General features: G+C 40.5%; 1 protein-coding gene and 1 long non-coding RNA gene across 3 annotated transcripts in view; one reads left to right on the top strand and one right to left on the bottom strand.

Moving 5' to 3' along the window:
- LOC146405818 (uncharacterized) overlaps positions 1-16,079 on the top strand; it is a 181,481-nt gene that overhangs the window by 124,964 nt on the left and 40,438 nt on the right. The gene's annotated exons all lie outside the window — the stretch shown is intronic.
- Positions 10,335-16,079, bottom strand: part of SPINK5 (serine peptidase inhibitor Kazal type 5) — a 72,207-nt gene continuing 66,462 nt past the window's right edge. Inside the window, exon 31 of the mRNA XM_085014953.1 lies at positions 10,335-10,634. Within this exon, the coding sequence (XP_084871079.1) occupies positions 10,626-10,634 (9 nt within the window). The 3' untranslated portion in view covers positions 10,335-10,625. The remainder of the gene's footprint in view (positions 10,635-16,079) is intronic.

Below are 16,079 nucleotides of genomic sequence, written 5' to 3'. Positions count from 1 at the left end.
AGTCCTTGTTAGTTACCTGTTTTATATGTAGTAGTGTATATGTGTCAATCCCTTCCTCCAAGTTTATCCCTCCCCACTGTGGTTTCATGTTTGGTAACACTAAATTTGATTTCAAATGCTATGAGTTTGTTTCTGTTTTATAAATAAGTTCTTTTGTTTTTTATTAGATTCTTCATATACGTGATATCATATGATATTTGTCTTCATCTTTCTGTCTTAGTTCATTTAATATGATTATCTCTAGGTCCATCATGTTGCTGCAAATGGCATTATTTCACTCTTCTTTATGGCCAAGTAATATTCCATTGTATATATATGTACCACATCTTTATTCATTCCTCTGTCAGTGGGTATTTAGGTTGTTTCCATGTCTTGGCTATTATAAACAGTGCTGCAGTGAACATTAGGGTGCATGTAACATTTCGAATTACGATTTTCTCTGGATATATGCCCTGGAATGGGATACTGGGTCACACGGTAATTCTGTTTTTAGTTTTTAAGAAACCTCCATGCCGTTCTTCACAGTGATTGTACCAGTTTGCATCTCCACCAACAGTGTAGGAGGGTTCCCTTTTCTCCACACCCTTTCTTGTATTTATTGTTCATAGACTTTTTGATAATGGCCATTCTGACTGGCATGAGATAATACCTCATTATAGTAGTGATTTGCATTTCTCTAATAATTACTTATGTTGAGCATCTTTGCATTTGTTTTTGGCCATTGTCTTCTTTGGAGAAAAGTCTGTCTAGATCTTCCACCCATTTTTTGATTGCATTGATTTTTTGTGCAGAAAACTGCATGAAATAGTTGTATATTTTGGAGGTTAATCCCTTGTCAGTTGCTTCATTTGTACAGATTTTTTCCCCACTCTGTGGGCTGTCTTATTTTGTTTATGGTTTTCTTTGCTGTATAAAGTTTTCAAGTTTATTTTTTGTTGTTTTCATTACTCTAGGTGGATCAAAAAAGATGCTACTGTGATTTATGAAAGAGAGTGTTCTGTCTATGTTTTCTTCTAGGAATTTATAATATCTGGTCTTATATTTTAGGCCTTTAATCCATTCTGAGTTTATTTTTATGTATGGTATTAGAGAATGTTCTAATTTCTTTTTCTTTCTTTTTTTTTTATTTTCCCACTGTACAGCAAGGGGGTCAGGTTATCCTTAGATGTATACATTGCAGTTACAGTTTTTTCCCCCACACTTTCTTCTGTTGCGACATGAGTATCTAGACATAGTTCTCAATGCTATTCAGCAGGATCTCCTTGTATATCCATTCTAGGTTGTGTCTGATAAGCCCAAGCTCCCGATCCTTCCCACTCCCTCCCCCTCCCATCAGGCAAACACAAGTCTCTTCTCCAAGTCCATGATTTTCTTTTCTGAGGAGATGTTCATTTGTGCTGGATATTAGATTCCAGTTATAAGTGATATCATATGGTATTTGTCTTTGTCTTTCTGGCTCATTTCACTCAGTATGAGATTCTCTAGTTCCATCCATGTTGCTGCAAATGGCATGATGTCATCCTTTTTTATGGCTGAGTAGTATTCCATTGTGTATATATACCACTTCTTCCGAATCCAGTCATCTGTCCAGTCATCTGTCATGGACATTTGGGTTGTTTCCACGTCCTGGCTATTGTGAATAGTGCTGCAATGAACATGTGGGTGCATGTGTCTCTTTTAAGTAGAGTTTTGTCCGGATAGATGCCCAAGAGTGGGATTGCAGGGTCATATGGAAGTTCTATGTATAGATTTCTAAGGTATCTCCAAACTGTTCTCCATAGTGGCTGTACCAGTTTACATTCCCACCAACAGTGCAGGAGGGTTCCCTTTTCTCCACAGCCCCTCCAGCACTTGTTATTTGTGGATTTATGAATGATGGCCATTCTGACTGGTGTGAGGTGGTATCTCATGGTAGTTTTGATTTGCATTGCTCTTATAATCAACGATATTGAGCATTTTTTCATGTGTTTGCTGGCCATCTGTATATCTTCTTTGGAGAAATGTCTATTCAGGTCTTTTGCCCATTTTTCCATTGATTGATTGGCTTTTTTGCTGTTGGGTTGTATAAGTTGCATATATACTCTAGAGATGAAGCCCTTGTCGGTTGCATCATTTGAAACGATTTTCTCCCATTCTGAAAGTTGTCTTTTTGTTTCCTTTTTGGTTTCCTTTGCTGTGCAAAAGCTTTTCAGTTTGATTAGGTCCCATGGGTTTATATTTGCTCTAATTTCTATTGCTTTGGGAGACTGACCTGAGAAAATATTCATGATGTTGATGTCAGAGAGTGTTTTGCCTATGTTCTCTTCTAGGAGTTTGATGGTGTCCTGTCGTATATTTAAGTCTTTCAGCCATTGTGAGTTTATTTTTGTGCATGGTGTGAGGGTGTGTTCTAGTTTCATTGCTTTGCATGCAGCTGTCCAGGTTTCCCAGCAATGCTTGCTGAATAGACTTTCCTTTTCCCATTTTATGTTCTTGCCTCCCTTGTCAAAGATTAATTGACCATAGGTGTCAGGGTTTATGTCCGGGTTCTCTATTCTGTTCCATTGGTCTGTCTGTCTGTTTTGATACCAGTACCACACTGTTTTGATGACTGTGGCTTTGTAGTATTTCTTGAAGTCTGGGAGAGTTATGCCTCCTGCTTGGTTTTTGTTTCTCAGGATTGCTTTGGCGATTCTGGGTCTTTTGTGGTTCCATATAAATGTTTGGATTGTTTGTTCTAGTTCTGTGAAAAATGTCATGGGTAATTTGATAGGGATTGCATTGACTCTGTAGATTGCTTTGGGTAGTATGGCCATTTTTACAATATTGATTTTCCCAGTCCAGGACCATGGGATATCTTTCCATTTCTTTACATCTTCTTTGATTTCTTTGATTAAAGTTTTATAGTTCTCGGCATATAGGTCCTTTACCTCCTTGGTCAGGTGTATTCTGAGGTATTTGATTTTGTGAGGTACAATTTTAAAAGGTATCGTATTTTTGTATTCCTTTTCTAATGTTTCATTGCTGGTATACAGAAATGCAACTGACTTCTGAATGTTAATCTTATATCCTGCCACTTTGCTGAATTTATTAATCAGTTCAAGGAGTTTTGGGGTTGAGTCCTTAGGGTTTTCTATGTATAGTATCATGTCGTCTGCATACAGTGACAGTTTGATCTCTTCTCTTCCTATATGGATGCCTTTTATTTCTTTTGTTTGTCTAACTGCTGTGGCTAGGACTTCCAAAACTATGTTGAAGAGCAGTGGTGAGAGTGGGCATCCCTGTCTTGTTCCAGATTTGAGTGAGAAGGCTTTTAGTTTTTCCCCATTGAGTATTATATTTGCTGTGGGTTTATCATAAATGGCTTTGATTATCTTCAGGAATGTTCCCTCTATACCCACTTTGGCGAGGGTCTTGATCACGAATGGATGTTGAACTTTGTCAAATGCTTTTTCTGCATCTATTGAGATGATCATATGATTTTTGACTTTTCTTGTGTTAATGTGGTGTATGATGCTGATTGATTTGCGTATGTTGAACCATCCTTGTGAACCTGGGATGAACCCAACCTGGTCATGGTGTATAATTTTTTTGATATGTTGTTGGATTCAGTTGGCTAAGATTTTGTTGAGAATTTTTGCATCTATATTCATCAATGATATTGGCCGATAGTTTTCTTTTTTGGTGGTATCTCTGTCTGGTTTTGGAATGAGGGTGATGGTGGCCTCATAGAATGTCTTTGGGAGTATTCCTTCTTCTTCAACCTTTTGAAAGAGTTTAAGGAGGATGGGCACCAATTCCTCTTTATATGTTTGATAGAATTCACCTGTGAAGCCATCTGGTCCTGGACTTTTATTTGTAGGGAGTGATTTTATGACCTCTTCAATTTCATTTCTAGTGATCGGTCTGTTCAGTTGGTCTGTTTCTGCTTGATTCAGTTTTGGCAGGCTGTAAGATTGTAGAAAATTGTCCATTTCTTCCAGATTGTCAAACTTGTTGCCATATAGTTGTTCATAGTATTCTCTTATGGTTTTTTGTATTTCTGCTGTATCCGTTGTGATTTCTCCTTTTTCATTTATAATTTTGGTTATTTGGGTTCTTTCTCTCCTCTTTTTAGTGAGTCTGGCCAGGGGTTTGTCAATTTTGTTCACCTTTTCAAAGAACCAGCTCTTGGTTTTATTAATTTTCTCTATTGTTTTTTGAGTCTCTATTTTATTGATTTCTTCTTTGATCTTTATAATTTCCTTCCTTCTGCTGACTTTAGGACTTTTTTGTTCTTCTTTTTGTAATTCATTTAGGTGGAGGGTTAAGTTGTCGATTTGGGATCTTTCTTCTTTTTTGAGAAAGGCCTGGATTGCTATAAATTTCCCTCTGAGCACTGCTTTCGCAGCATCCCATAGATTTTGAGAGGTTGTGTCTTCATTATCATTTGTTTCAAGGTAGTTTTTAATTTCCTTCTTGATTTCCTCATTGACCCATTGGTTTTTTAGTAGCATGTTGTTTAGTCTCCATGTAGTAGGTTTTTTCTCTTTCCTTTTCCCATGGTTGATTTCTAATTTCATGGCATTGTGGTTAGAGAAGATACTTGAGATAATTTCTACGCTCCTAAATTTATTGAGATTCGCTTTGTGTCCCAATATGTGGTCGATTCTTGAGAATGTTCCATGAGCATTTGAGAAGAATGTGTATTCTGATTTTTTTGGATGTAGTGTCCTGAAGATATCAATGAAGTCTAACTTTTCTATTGTTTCCTTTAGGATCTCTGTTGCTTTATTGGTTTTCTGTCTAGAGGATCTGTCCATTGATGTGAGGGGGGTATTAAGGTCTCCTACTATGATTGTATTCTCATCAATATCTCCCTTTATGTCTGTTAATATTTGTTGTATGTATCTGGGTGCTCCTATATTTGGGGCATATATGTTGACAATAGTAACATCCTCTCCTTGGATGGATCCCTTAATCATTAAATAGTGTCCTTCTTTGTCTTTCTTTATGCCTTTTGTTTTAAAGTCTATTTTGTCTGATATGAGCGTTGCGACTCCTGCTTTTCTGTCATGTCTATTGGCGTGAAATATTTTTCCCCACCCTTTCACTTTCAATCTATATGTATCTTTTGTCCTAAGGTTAGTTTCTTGTAGGCAGCATATTGAAGGTTTTTGCCTTTTTATCCACTCAGCCACTCTGTGTCTTTTGATTGGGGCATTCAGTCCATTGACATTTAAGGTGATAATTGATAGATGATTATTTATTGCCATTTGAACCTCGTGTTCCAGTTGATTCTATGGTTCTCCATTCTTCCTTTATTTTTTATTTTTTGGTTGGATGGTCTCCTGTTATTATCTGCTTGAGTGTATTTTTCTTTTCATTTTTTGCAGATGCAATATTTGGTTTTGGCTTGTGGTTGCCCTGTTTTTTAAGTATGCTAACCCCTTCCCATAAATGTGTGTTTTAGCCTGATGGTCCTGTAAGTTCAAACACTTCATTACTATATTAAAATTAAGAAGAGAGACATACAAAAAAACAAAAAGGGTTATTTACCTCCTGACATCCCTTGCCCACATTTTATGGTTTTGATGACTCTTTTTTATTTTTTTCTTTTTAATTTTATTTTGTTTGAAGCATGTTCATGATTAAATCTGTATGCTGGCTTATTTGAGTGACTGCTCTCTGATTGCGATTTCCTCAGTCCTAGTTCTTCCTCTTCTTCTTCTTTTTTTTTTCTTTTCTTTTTTCTTCCCTTTCATTCCTTTCTTTTTGGTTTAGAGAAGCCCTTTCAATATTTCCTTTAACCTGGGTTTTGTGTTGCTGTATTCTTTAAGTTTTTGTTTGTTGGGAAAAATTTTTATTTCCCCTTCTATTTTAAATGATATTCTTGCTGGATAGAGTATTCTAGGTTGCATATTTTTTCCTTTGAGCACTTTAAATATCTCTTGCCATTCCCTCCTGGCCTGTAGTGTTTCTGTAGAGAAATCAGCTGATAACCTTATGGGGGTTCCCTTGTAGGTAACATTCTGTTTTTCTCTTGCTGCCTTTAGGATCCTCTCTTTATCACTAACTTTTGCCATTTTTATTATGATGTGTCTTGGTGTGGGTCTGTTTGGGTTCAGTTTGTTTGGGGCCCTCTGTGCTTCTTGTATCTTGAATCCAGTATCCTTTAGATTTGGGAAGTTTCCAGCAATAATTTCTTCAAATATATTTTCCATTCCCTTATCTTTTTCTACTCCTTCTGGAATTCCTATTATGTGTAGATTGGCCCGCTTTATATTATCCCATAGGTCTCTTATATTGCTTTCCTGTTTTTTGATTCGGTTTTCTGTCTGCTGACTGGATTGGGTGATTTCCATTATTCTATCTTCCACATCACTGATTCGTTCTTCTGCATTATTCATTCTGGTTTTTACTGCCCTTAGTTCAGTTTGCATCTCTGCAAATGAATGTTCTAGTTTTTCTTGGCTCCTCCTTATATTTTCTAGCTCCTTTCTGAGGGTATCTGCATTACTGTTCATATCTTCTCTTAATTCCTTCAGTATTTTCAGTATTTCTCTTTTGAACTCCAGGTCTGTCTGACTGCCGAGATCTGTTTCATTGTTGACTGTTTTAGGTGAGTTCTCCTGTTGGTTTGACTGGGGGTGGTTTCTCAGCTTCTTCATCTTGCTTGTTGTTTTCTTTCTCCTGAGGGAGTTGTACTCTCCGTTATTGGGCAGTGTTTGCCTTGTTACTGCCGTGGAATATTTCCTGAGGGCTGGCGTTGTTGGTCAGTCTTTTTTGAGGCAGTGTGGCTTTTCTGGAGTGTTGATGGGGCTAACAGGGTTTCTTTGAAGCAAAGGAGGACTTCCTGAGGGCAGACAGGACTGGGAGGTCCACACCACGATGGTAGCAGATTTCACTTGGTCATGCAGAGCTTGCTCTGGTGTTTTTAGGCTGTGGGGTTCTTGCAGGGGGTTGGCGGTGTTGAGCAGCTGTTCCTCAGTAGTGCAGCACCCCCTGGGGGCTGGAGCAGCTATCTGGGTCACTGAGAACCTAAGAGGCTCTTCCCTAGGGCAGCCCAACTCAGAAGGACGGCCTGAGAATGTAGGCGGATCTTTTCACAGTCTGGCCGAGCTTGTTGCAGCTTTTCTGGGCTGCAGGGGCTCTTCCAGGGGGTTGGTGGTGCTGAGCAGTTATTTCACAGGAGTGGGGCACCCCCTGGGGGCTTGAGCGGGTAGCAGGGCCGTTGGAAACCGAAGAGGCTCCTCCCTGGGGCAACCCGACTCAGAAAAACCGTCCGAGAATTAGGCCGATCTATTCACAGCCTGGCTAAGCTTGTTCTAGCTTTTCTGGGCTGCAGGCCTTTTCTCGGGGGCTGGTGGTGTTTGGTGCTGCTCTGCGGAAGTGTAGCTCCTCCAAAGGGCAAGCAGACCTGTGCAGGGACAGCCCCTGGGGTGGTAGGCTTCAGGCAATTGTTGAGGCCAGCCCTCCTGGATGGCAGGCAGCCCCAGGTCCGTGAGAGCATAGGGCATGGCGGGGGTGGGGGGAGGGGATGCACTGGGAAGCACAGTTTTCAGCTAGCTAGCGGGCCTGTAAGCTTGCTGTGGCGTGGGGGGTATTCTATGGGGACCCACCCCTTCTTTTCTCCCCTCCCCAGCACGGGCGCAGACCAGGCTCTTCTCCCAGGTTCCCTCTGATGCGGCTTTCCACTTCCCCGCCCCTGGAGTATTGCTCCCTTCCTCTGCGACAGCTTTGTTTTCTAGTCTCCCAGGCAGTCTCTGCCCCGTCAAATGGCTTCTAGACCTCCCAAGCAGTTTCCGCTCTGCCCCGCCCCCCTAGCCCGGGGACTAATCTCTGGAGCCTAGGTCTAGGTGCCCAGCCCCCACCCAGGCGGCACCCCCCAGCCCTTTCTCGGGGACTAACCTTCTGCAGTGAGGTCTCGGTGCCCAGCCCCCCTCTCAGGCGTCCCCCGGCCCTTTCTCAGGGATTAACCCTCGGAGGCGAGGTCTCGGTGCCCAGCCCCCATCCAGGCATCCCCCGGCCCCCTCTCGGGGACTAACCTTCAGAGGCGAGGTCTCGGTGTTCAGCCCCCACCCAGGCGTCCCCCGGCCCTTTCCCGGGGACTAACCTTCGGAGGCAAGGACTCGGTGCCCAGCCCCCACCCAGGTGTCTCAATTTTTGGTGACTGTGCCCGTAGTTCAGATGGTCCGTTTGGTTCTTGATCAGTTTTTCCGTACTCTGACTTACTGCTACACTCTTCTCTGCATCTGGAGATTCCTCCGGTTCGTTTGATCTTTCCCCCGGTAGGTGACTTTCCAGGGTGCGGGATCCCTTTCTCCTCCGCAGTTCCCTTTCGGGAGCGCCCGTCCCGCTCGGATTCACCTTCTCTCACTCTCCTCTTTTCTCCCGTTCTGCCCAATAATGTCACGAATTTCTTGCCGTTATTGGAGTTTAGGTTCCTCTGCCAGCGATTGGTTGCTGTTCTGTGCGAGTCATTTATTCTGTAGATGTGCTTTTTTTGTTGTGTTTGTGGGAGAGGGCGAGCGTGTCCTCCTACTCCTCCGCCATCGTGTCCTCCTACTCCTCCGCCATCTTGTCCTCCTCCCCCTTTTTTCTTTTTTTACATGTAGCTGTCTAATTTTCCTAGAACTACTTATTGAAGAGACTGTTTTTCCATTGAATATTCTTGCCTCCTTTGTCATAGATTAGTTGTCCATCAGCATGTAGGTTTATCTCTGGGCTATCTATCCTTATCTATATTTCTGTTTTTGTGCCAGTTCCATATTGTTTTGATTACTGTAGCTTTGTAGTATAGTCTGAAGTTAAGTTCTTCACCTCACTGTATCCCTAAGCCACGTTCTTTTCCTAGTGCTCAGAATGATTATCAAAGTTTAGTTAATTCTTGAGTGTGAGATGACATAGCCTTATGTGCATATTACCTACTAATTATAATCAAAATAATAATGAAAACAGTATAAGGGGGTTGTTGTTTAAATCTCGATAAAATACTCAAAATGACATAACCCAACAACTATTTCTCCACAAATAGTAGTCTTGGCCAGGAAAATAGTGTTTCAGGATTTCATAGAAATAACCAGGAAGGAGTTAGAATCTCATATATTATAGACTCTCTAAACCCATTCTGGACATCCTAGAATTGCCAAAGAAAATAGCAACATTTTTTTCTCACCTTTTTCCCCTCTGCGGTGGTTCTGTGCTTTCATGCTTGAAAATGATTTACAAGCATTCTTTCTTTCTTTTTTCTTGATGATAACATAAAAAAAAAAACCACTGTAGGGAATGATTTCTCTTCACTCAGTTATAAAGGACCCCTTATCTAAAAAAACAAGGGCAGAGGGATAAATACAAAATTAACTTCCTACATTCAAGTAGCCCTGCCATGCATGGCACAGTTGTGCAGCTGAGGACAACTTGAAGAAGGACAAATTTCCCATAGCTTCCTCCATCTTTGCTGTATTCATCATATTCTAGAGTCATATTCTAGAGTCATATTCTAGAATCTGGGTACTGTCTCCAGACCCTAGGAGCAAGGTTCTGAGCATGACAGTGTTTCAGCATTGAGGCAGGAGCCTATGAGTTATTCCATCCCATCCATATCTAGTGCTTAAACTCCCTGGTAGGTTGCTGACATGTATTAGGCCACTGTATAGTTTAGTAGCCTCTGGCTACCCGAGGCTCCTAAGCACTTGAAATGTGCCTGGTTCAAACTGTGAAGTGAAGTACTTTACGTGTAAAATATATACCAATATCAAAGACTTAGCAAAAAATAGTTTCTAATGATTACATTTTGAAATCACTGACGTTTTGATACGTTGGGCTAAATAAAACATTACTAAAATTAATTTTATCCATGTCTTTTGTACCTACTAGAAAATTTGAAATTACATATTTGACTGGTATTATATTTCTATTAGATGGTGCTGCTCAGACTGGGATGCGTTGGTCACTTTCATTGCCTTGGTCTTCCTCCAAAGTATAGGTCTAAGGCCCTGACATAGGAAATTATCAAGAGGTAGCATGATAGATAGGAGAAATTCCTAGCTTCTGTCATTGGCTGAGGCCCATGTAACTGAGATAGTTATGCTGTTCATGGAAATACACAAGATAGATAGGGGAATGGGTGAGAAAACAGTGACGGTGAGGGAGAGTCGTAGCACAGCCACAGCTCCAGCTTTTGACTGCCTGGGCCCTGAGCTCCCCACCTCTCTTCTAGACATTTCCTCCCAACTGTGACCGCAGCTTGAATCTGAAAAAAGCATCCTCTTTCCAGTGATAGGCTCAGAAAGACAAAAGGGTAGATTTCCTTCAGCTTCTGGAAGACAAGTTCCTGTTATCCAGACAGTGGCCAAGAAAGCCCAGAAATGGCATTCTGCTGGGTTTACTTTTATTGAACAAGCGTTTGAACAGACAGCACTGTGATCAGGAGGTTCCCACAACACAGACGGGGTGAGGCTCCTCTGAGCCCTCAGACCACGGACTCGAGGAGGAAAGAGATGCAAAGACTGAAATGCAGTGAGTCCATCCCCCTGACAGCTCTGTATCATTGTCAATAGTATAAAAGATGAGTTCTGGAGAATGCTGTGTGTATACAGATGGTAAAGGTAGGCGATTCAGAATTGCAGTATGTATTTTCTTCATGGCTTTCACCGGCTCTTGCATCATTTGACCTAGAAGAGAAGATGGGTAGGTTAGATGCTAGAACCTCAAAGACATTATAGAAGTTCAGGATCTACATTTATACCAGGAACATATTGAAGACATCCGTAGATTCCTGCATTCTGCCAAGAATGCACAATTTCAGATCGCTTTCACTTGAGTCAATTGAGTGTTTATTGATCATCTAGTACATACTACCTGTTGAGGTGGATGCAAAAATGAACTCTGCTCTTGATTACCTGTGACCCTCATGATAATGAAACCAGGAAGAGGTGATTCACTTCACTTCACAAAGGAAGAAATTGAGCTTCAGAGAAGCTCACTGACTTGCCAAGGTCTCCCATTCAGTCAAGGTTTAAATCCAGTTCCTCTACCAATTAATGCTTTACTATTATAGTTTGTTTTAGGCTATGAGAATTTAATCAGCTTTCTTCCTGCCTGACTCCTGGTTGTCAACATATTCTTGAAATCAACATTTAAAGCATTAAATCAATGTTTGAAATTTTTTAAAAAGGTAAATGCATCTTGTCTGCTGGTACCACTTGGAGAACTAGCAGCATTAGTGTTCCAAACTCAGACCTTCATTCTGGTTCTCGCATTAACCCAATAAGGCTTCCTTTGATTTGATTGGCAAGCTCTAGTCTTGTTGAAACCTTCATGGAATTGAGAATAGTCATTTATTCATCTCAAAAAATAGTATGGGTATGTTGGTTAACATATGAATTTCCTTCCAATGTAGCTAATCTTTAATTGAGATAATGCCTTCTTTAGAGCCCTTGGTTTCCAGAATCTCTTGACAACTAAGGGTGCCAGAGCATAAGAAATTAGGTCAGAAGGTCTAAAGTGGACTGAAAACATAATAATGAATAACTATAGGAAATTGCAGGATTTCTCCCAGGCTCCCATTGTGATTTTCTGTAAAATGGGAGAGATAATGATCCCTGCTCCAAATACAGGTCTGCTGTGAGGATGCAAAAGGAAAGAGCACATAGAACTCCAAAGAGGTAGATGTATCTCAGTGGTTAATATACAATGGAAAGTCTTTCTTAGAATAGGAAGCAAAAGTAGGGGTTCCAGAGTTTTCAATCTGTTTTTCCAGGAAAGTTGTGACTGCCTGGTCCCTAATACATTCTTGGGATTCTAGACTCCTTTAGAGAATCTTTTACTCAGGAACAAGTTTAAGCAGTAGGTTCCAACCTCCAGAATATGCACCCCTAAGTGTTATCAGAGCAATGCTGGGCCATGCCGCACCCATATCGCCTTGGGGTATATCCAAGATCACATAAGGGAATCATATAGCAGGAACTGAACCCATGCCCTGGACACCACTTGCTTTAATGATTTGCCCCATCAGACAACACCATAATTCCTGCCATTAATGATGCCTGTTATATAACTCTAGTGGAAAGAAAACACCTAAAAATGAAAGGAAGGTACTTAAAAAAATTTGTGCTTTACCCTGGCACAATTCTTAATTATTTGAATAAATACACCTTATTAGTATTATTCTAGAGCCAACTCCTCATACAGTCATTTTTATGAAGTTTTCTACATGAGATTACAGCAAGGCATGGTCTGAAATGTGGTCTATAGAACTTGAATAAGTATTATTTTTACTTTCCTATTCTGAGATGTCCATGACCAGGTGTGTTTGTGAGATGGGAGGACAGTATATTCTGGCAATAAGATGAGAAGAAGCAAACCACTACAAGTTTATATGTAATAAGATAGCAAACACAATACAGGGACTAGAGTGAAAGTTAAAACCTTTCTTGATAGATATGTAAAGACCCAGAGTAGATAAATGACTTTTTTAACCCAAGTGAGCAAACAATGAAGGCCTCTTGGTTACATTCCAGCAAGCTGCCTATTCTACTCTGCCTTCTAGCTGCCAGTGTGAAATCAGAAACACCTAGCCTATAGCTCCTGCTTTTCCACTTTGCCATATCAAGGCTCCCTGAGCAGTTCTTTCAAATATGGTCTCATGTCATGTTGCCTAAGATCCTCAAATCTGGCAGAAATGTTTTTAATTCCAATACTGCCAAAGCCTTTTGTGGCAGTGGAAGAAGTAAAAATAGTTGTGAGTCATAGTAACTGTCTATTAAACACAATTTATTAAAATATTGCATGTTTAATTAAAGATACTATCTTAATATCAAATGTGAATTTAAATAAAATTTATTAAAATTATTCAAACTAAGTAAGCATTCTGCTAGAGTCATCCTTTAGACTCTTAGGTGTGATAATAACAGTAAATGTCATTACTTTTTAAGCGCTGTGCCCAATGCTTAAAAGTCAGTATTATTAAATATTTTCAATAACTTGGTGAGATTTTTGATTTACATACTTATATGATTTGCCAAAGTTCTCATATATTAAAAACATCAAAAACTCTGAATGCAAATTTATCTGGTAACAAAAAATTTTCTCTTATTTGAAAATTCCTAGCTTTTCCCCCAGGTCACACATCATCTTTTTTTTTTCTCAGTGAATTTTATTACATTTATAGTTGTACAACAGTCATCACAATCCAATTTTAAAGCATTTCCATTCCAAACCCCAGGCACATCCTCCCACCCCTGCAACCTGTCTCATTTGGAAACTGTTAGTTTTTCAGAGTCTGTGAGTCAGTATCCATTCTGCAAAGTTCATTGTGTCCTTTTTTTAGATTCCACATGTAAATGGTAGCACATGATGTTGGTGTCTCACTGTCTGGCTAATTTCACTTGGCATGATAATTTCTAGGTCCATTCACATTGCTGCAAATGCCAGTATTTCGTTCCTTTTAATGGCTGAGTAATATTCCATTGTGTATATGTACCACATCTTCTTGATCCACTCCTCTGTCGATGGACATTTAGGTTGTTTCCACGTCTTGGCTATTGCAAATAGTGCTGCAATGAACATTGGCGTACATGTGATGGTTTTCTCTGGAGAGATGCCCAGGAGTGGGATTGCTGGATCAAATGGTAATTCTATTTTTAGTTTTTTGAGGAATCGCCATACTCTTTTTCACAGTGGTTACACCAATTTACATTCCCACCAACAGTGGAATAGGATTCCCTTTTCTCCACAGCCTCTCCAGCATTTATTGCTTGTAGACTTTTTGATGATGGTCATTGTGGTTGATGTAAGGTGGGTACCTCATTGTGGTTTTGGGTCACACATCATCTTGTCTGAGGAAGATATTCCTCAAATGCCATTACCAGGGAGCATGTCAGACTTAACACAGTAGCCCTCCTTATCCTCGGGGAATACATTTGAAGAATGCCTGAAACCGCAGGTCACTGAATCCTATATATACAGTGTTTTTCCTATGTATACATACCTTTGATAAAGCTCAATTTATAAATTAGGCACACTAGGAGATTAACAATAATAACTAATTATAAAATAGAACAATTGTAAGGTTATATGGATGTGGTCCCTCTCTCTCTCAAAATATCTTATTGCCCTGTACTCACCCTTCCTCTTGGTATGATATTGGATACCACAGTGCCTATGTGGTGAGATTATGTGGGGCGAATGATCTGGGTATTGTGGGTAGTGTTAGGCTGCCATTGACCTGAATACTCAGAAGGAGGAGCATGTGCTTCTTGTGATCCCGTATCATCAAACTACGATGATGTTGATGGCTGGACGTCACCAGCAGGTGATGTCGATGGTTGGGAATCCTTGATAAGCTGGAAACTTTGGGAGTAACATCGTAATTGGAACTTGTTGCTCTTTCTTCATAACTCATCCAAGTGCTACTATAACCCTTTGGTGATCACATAGGTGACTTTAATGCTGTGTTCCATCCAAGGATCATATTCTATAATTTTGTCCTTTAATATCCGTGCAATTCAGCACTTTGATAAATTTCGGTAATGTTCACATTTCTGGTTCTGCTTCAGTTTCTTTATCGTCTTCCTCTGTACATGACTCCACAAATTCTTCCAGTTTCTTTCTCATTAACACTTCTCATTGGCCTTCTGTATATGTTCTTCTACTTCATCAGGTATGTCATAAAATCCTTTTCCACCAACTTGTCTTGCACCAACTTGTCTTGTCCTATAAAGGATTTTTCTAACTTCTCCAGCAATCTCCAGGAAGCCTTGAAAATCATTCATGATTTCACTTCCAAAATTTTCCAGCAGTCATTTAACGTTCTCATTTTAATTCACCCATTGCAGTTTTTTTTTGGGGGGGGGTCTTTTTAGGGCCTCACCAATGAATGGCATGTGGAGGTTCTCAGGCTAGGGGTCTAACTGGAGCTGCAGCTGCTGGCCTACCCCACAGCCACAGCAATGCAGCAATGCAGGATCCGATCTGAGCTGTGTCTGTGACCTACACCACAGCTCACAGCAACACCGGATCCTTAACCCACTGAGCAAGGCCAGATATCAAACCTGCATCCTCATGGATACCAGTCAGATTTGTTTCCCCTGAGCCACGACAGGAACTCACATCCATTGCAGTTTGGATGAATGTTATTGTGTCAGCAAAAAGTGAATGATTTCCAGTGCTGTATTGTGTCCAGATTTGGGTCTGCATCCATTGCTGACCAAATGTGATCAAATATTAGGTAAGGGTATGTGACCTTGAAAAAGGTCATGATGCCCTGGTCAAGGGGCTAAAGCAATGAGGTTGTAGATACAGCCTTGACCTTTTCATAGCAAGTAGATTCAGGATGGCCAGGTGGGTTGACTGTTATTAACAGGACTTTAAATTCAAACCCGTCCTCTTCAAAGTATTTCTTCACTTCTGGGGTAAAACATTGGTGGATCCATCCCATAAACAATGTGGCTGTCAGCCATGCCTTCTAGTTACGTTACCAGAACATAGGCAAGTAATTTTTCTATTGTTTTTGAGAGCAGTTGGGTTCTTTGCTCTGTACGCCATGCTTGGCTTAATCACATGCCCTGCAGTGTTACCACATAGGACCAGAGTTAACCGGTCCGTCCACATTTACTCTCTGGTGCCTCCTCTGCACATTTATGAATGTAGGTCCTATTGGGTGTCTTCTTTTGGAGGAGCCTGGTCCCACTGTATTTGAAGAATTGCTTTGGATGATATCCTTTCTCCTTAATCAACTTTACCAACTCTGGCAGAAATGTAGTGGTAGCTTCTTCATGGGCAGACACAGCCTCTCCAGTAAATTTTATTTTTTCAGTCCAAATCTATCTCTGAATCTGTGTAACCATCCTTTACCTGCAGTAAATGGCTTGGGGGTCACTCATTTCAGGGGATTCCTTGCTAAAGTCTTCGTTCAGGCTCAATAGTTTTTGGTACAGTATGCCACCAATCAGAACACATTTTCTGTTCATGTGTCTTCTACCCACAAATTTAATGCCTTCTTCATCTTAACTAGCATGAATTTCTTTTTCCTTCTTCACAATTTCATGGGTAGAAGATTCATTCTTAGCAAAGATCTAAGCAACCTGAGCATACCTTTTTTTGTCTTATTAAGTGTA

The sequence above is a fragment of the Sus scrofa genome, chromosome 2 (assembly GCF_054392235.1).
Source record: "Sus scrofa isolate SSC_HxYL_T2T_F1_AM1 chromosome 2, Sscrofa_HxYL_maternal_Yorkshire_Landrace_v2.0, whole genome shotgun sequence".
NCBI lineage: Eukaryota > Metazoa > Chordata > Mammalia > Artiodactyla > Suidae > Sus > Sus scrofa.
This window is presented reverse-complemented; position numbering and strand designations above follow the sequence as displayed.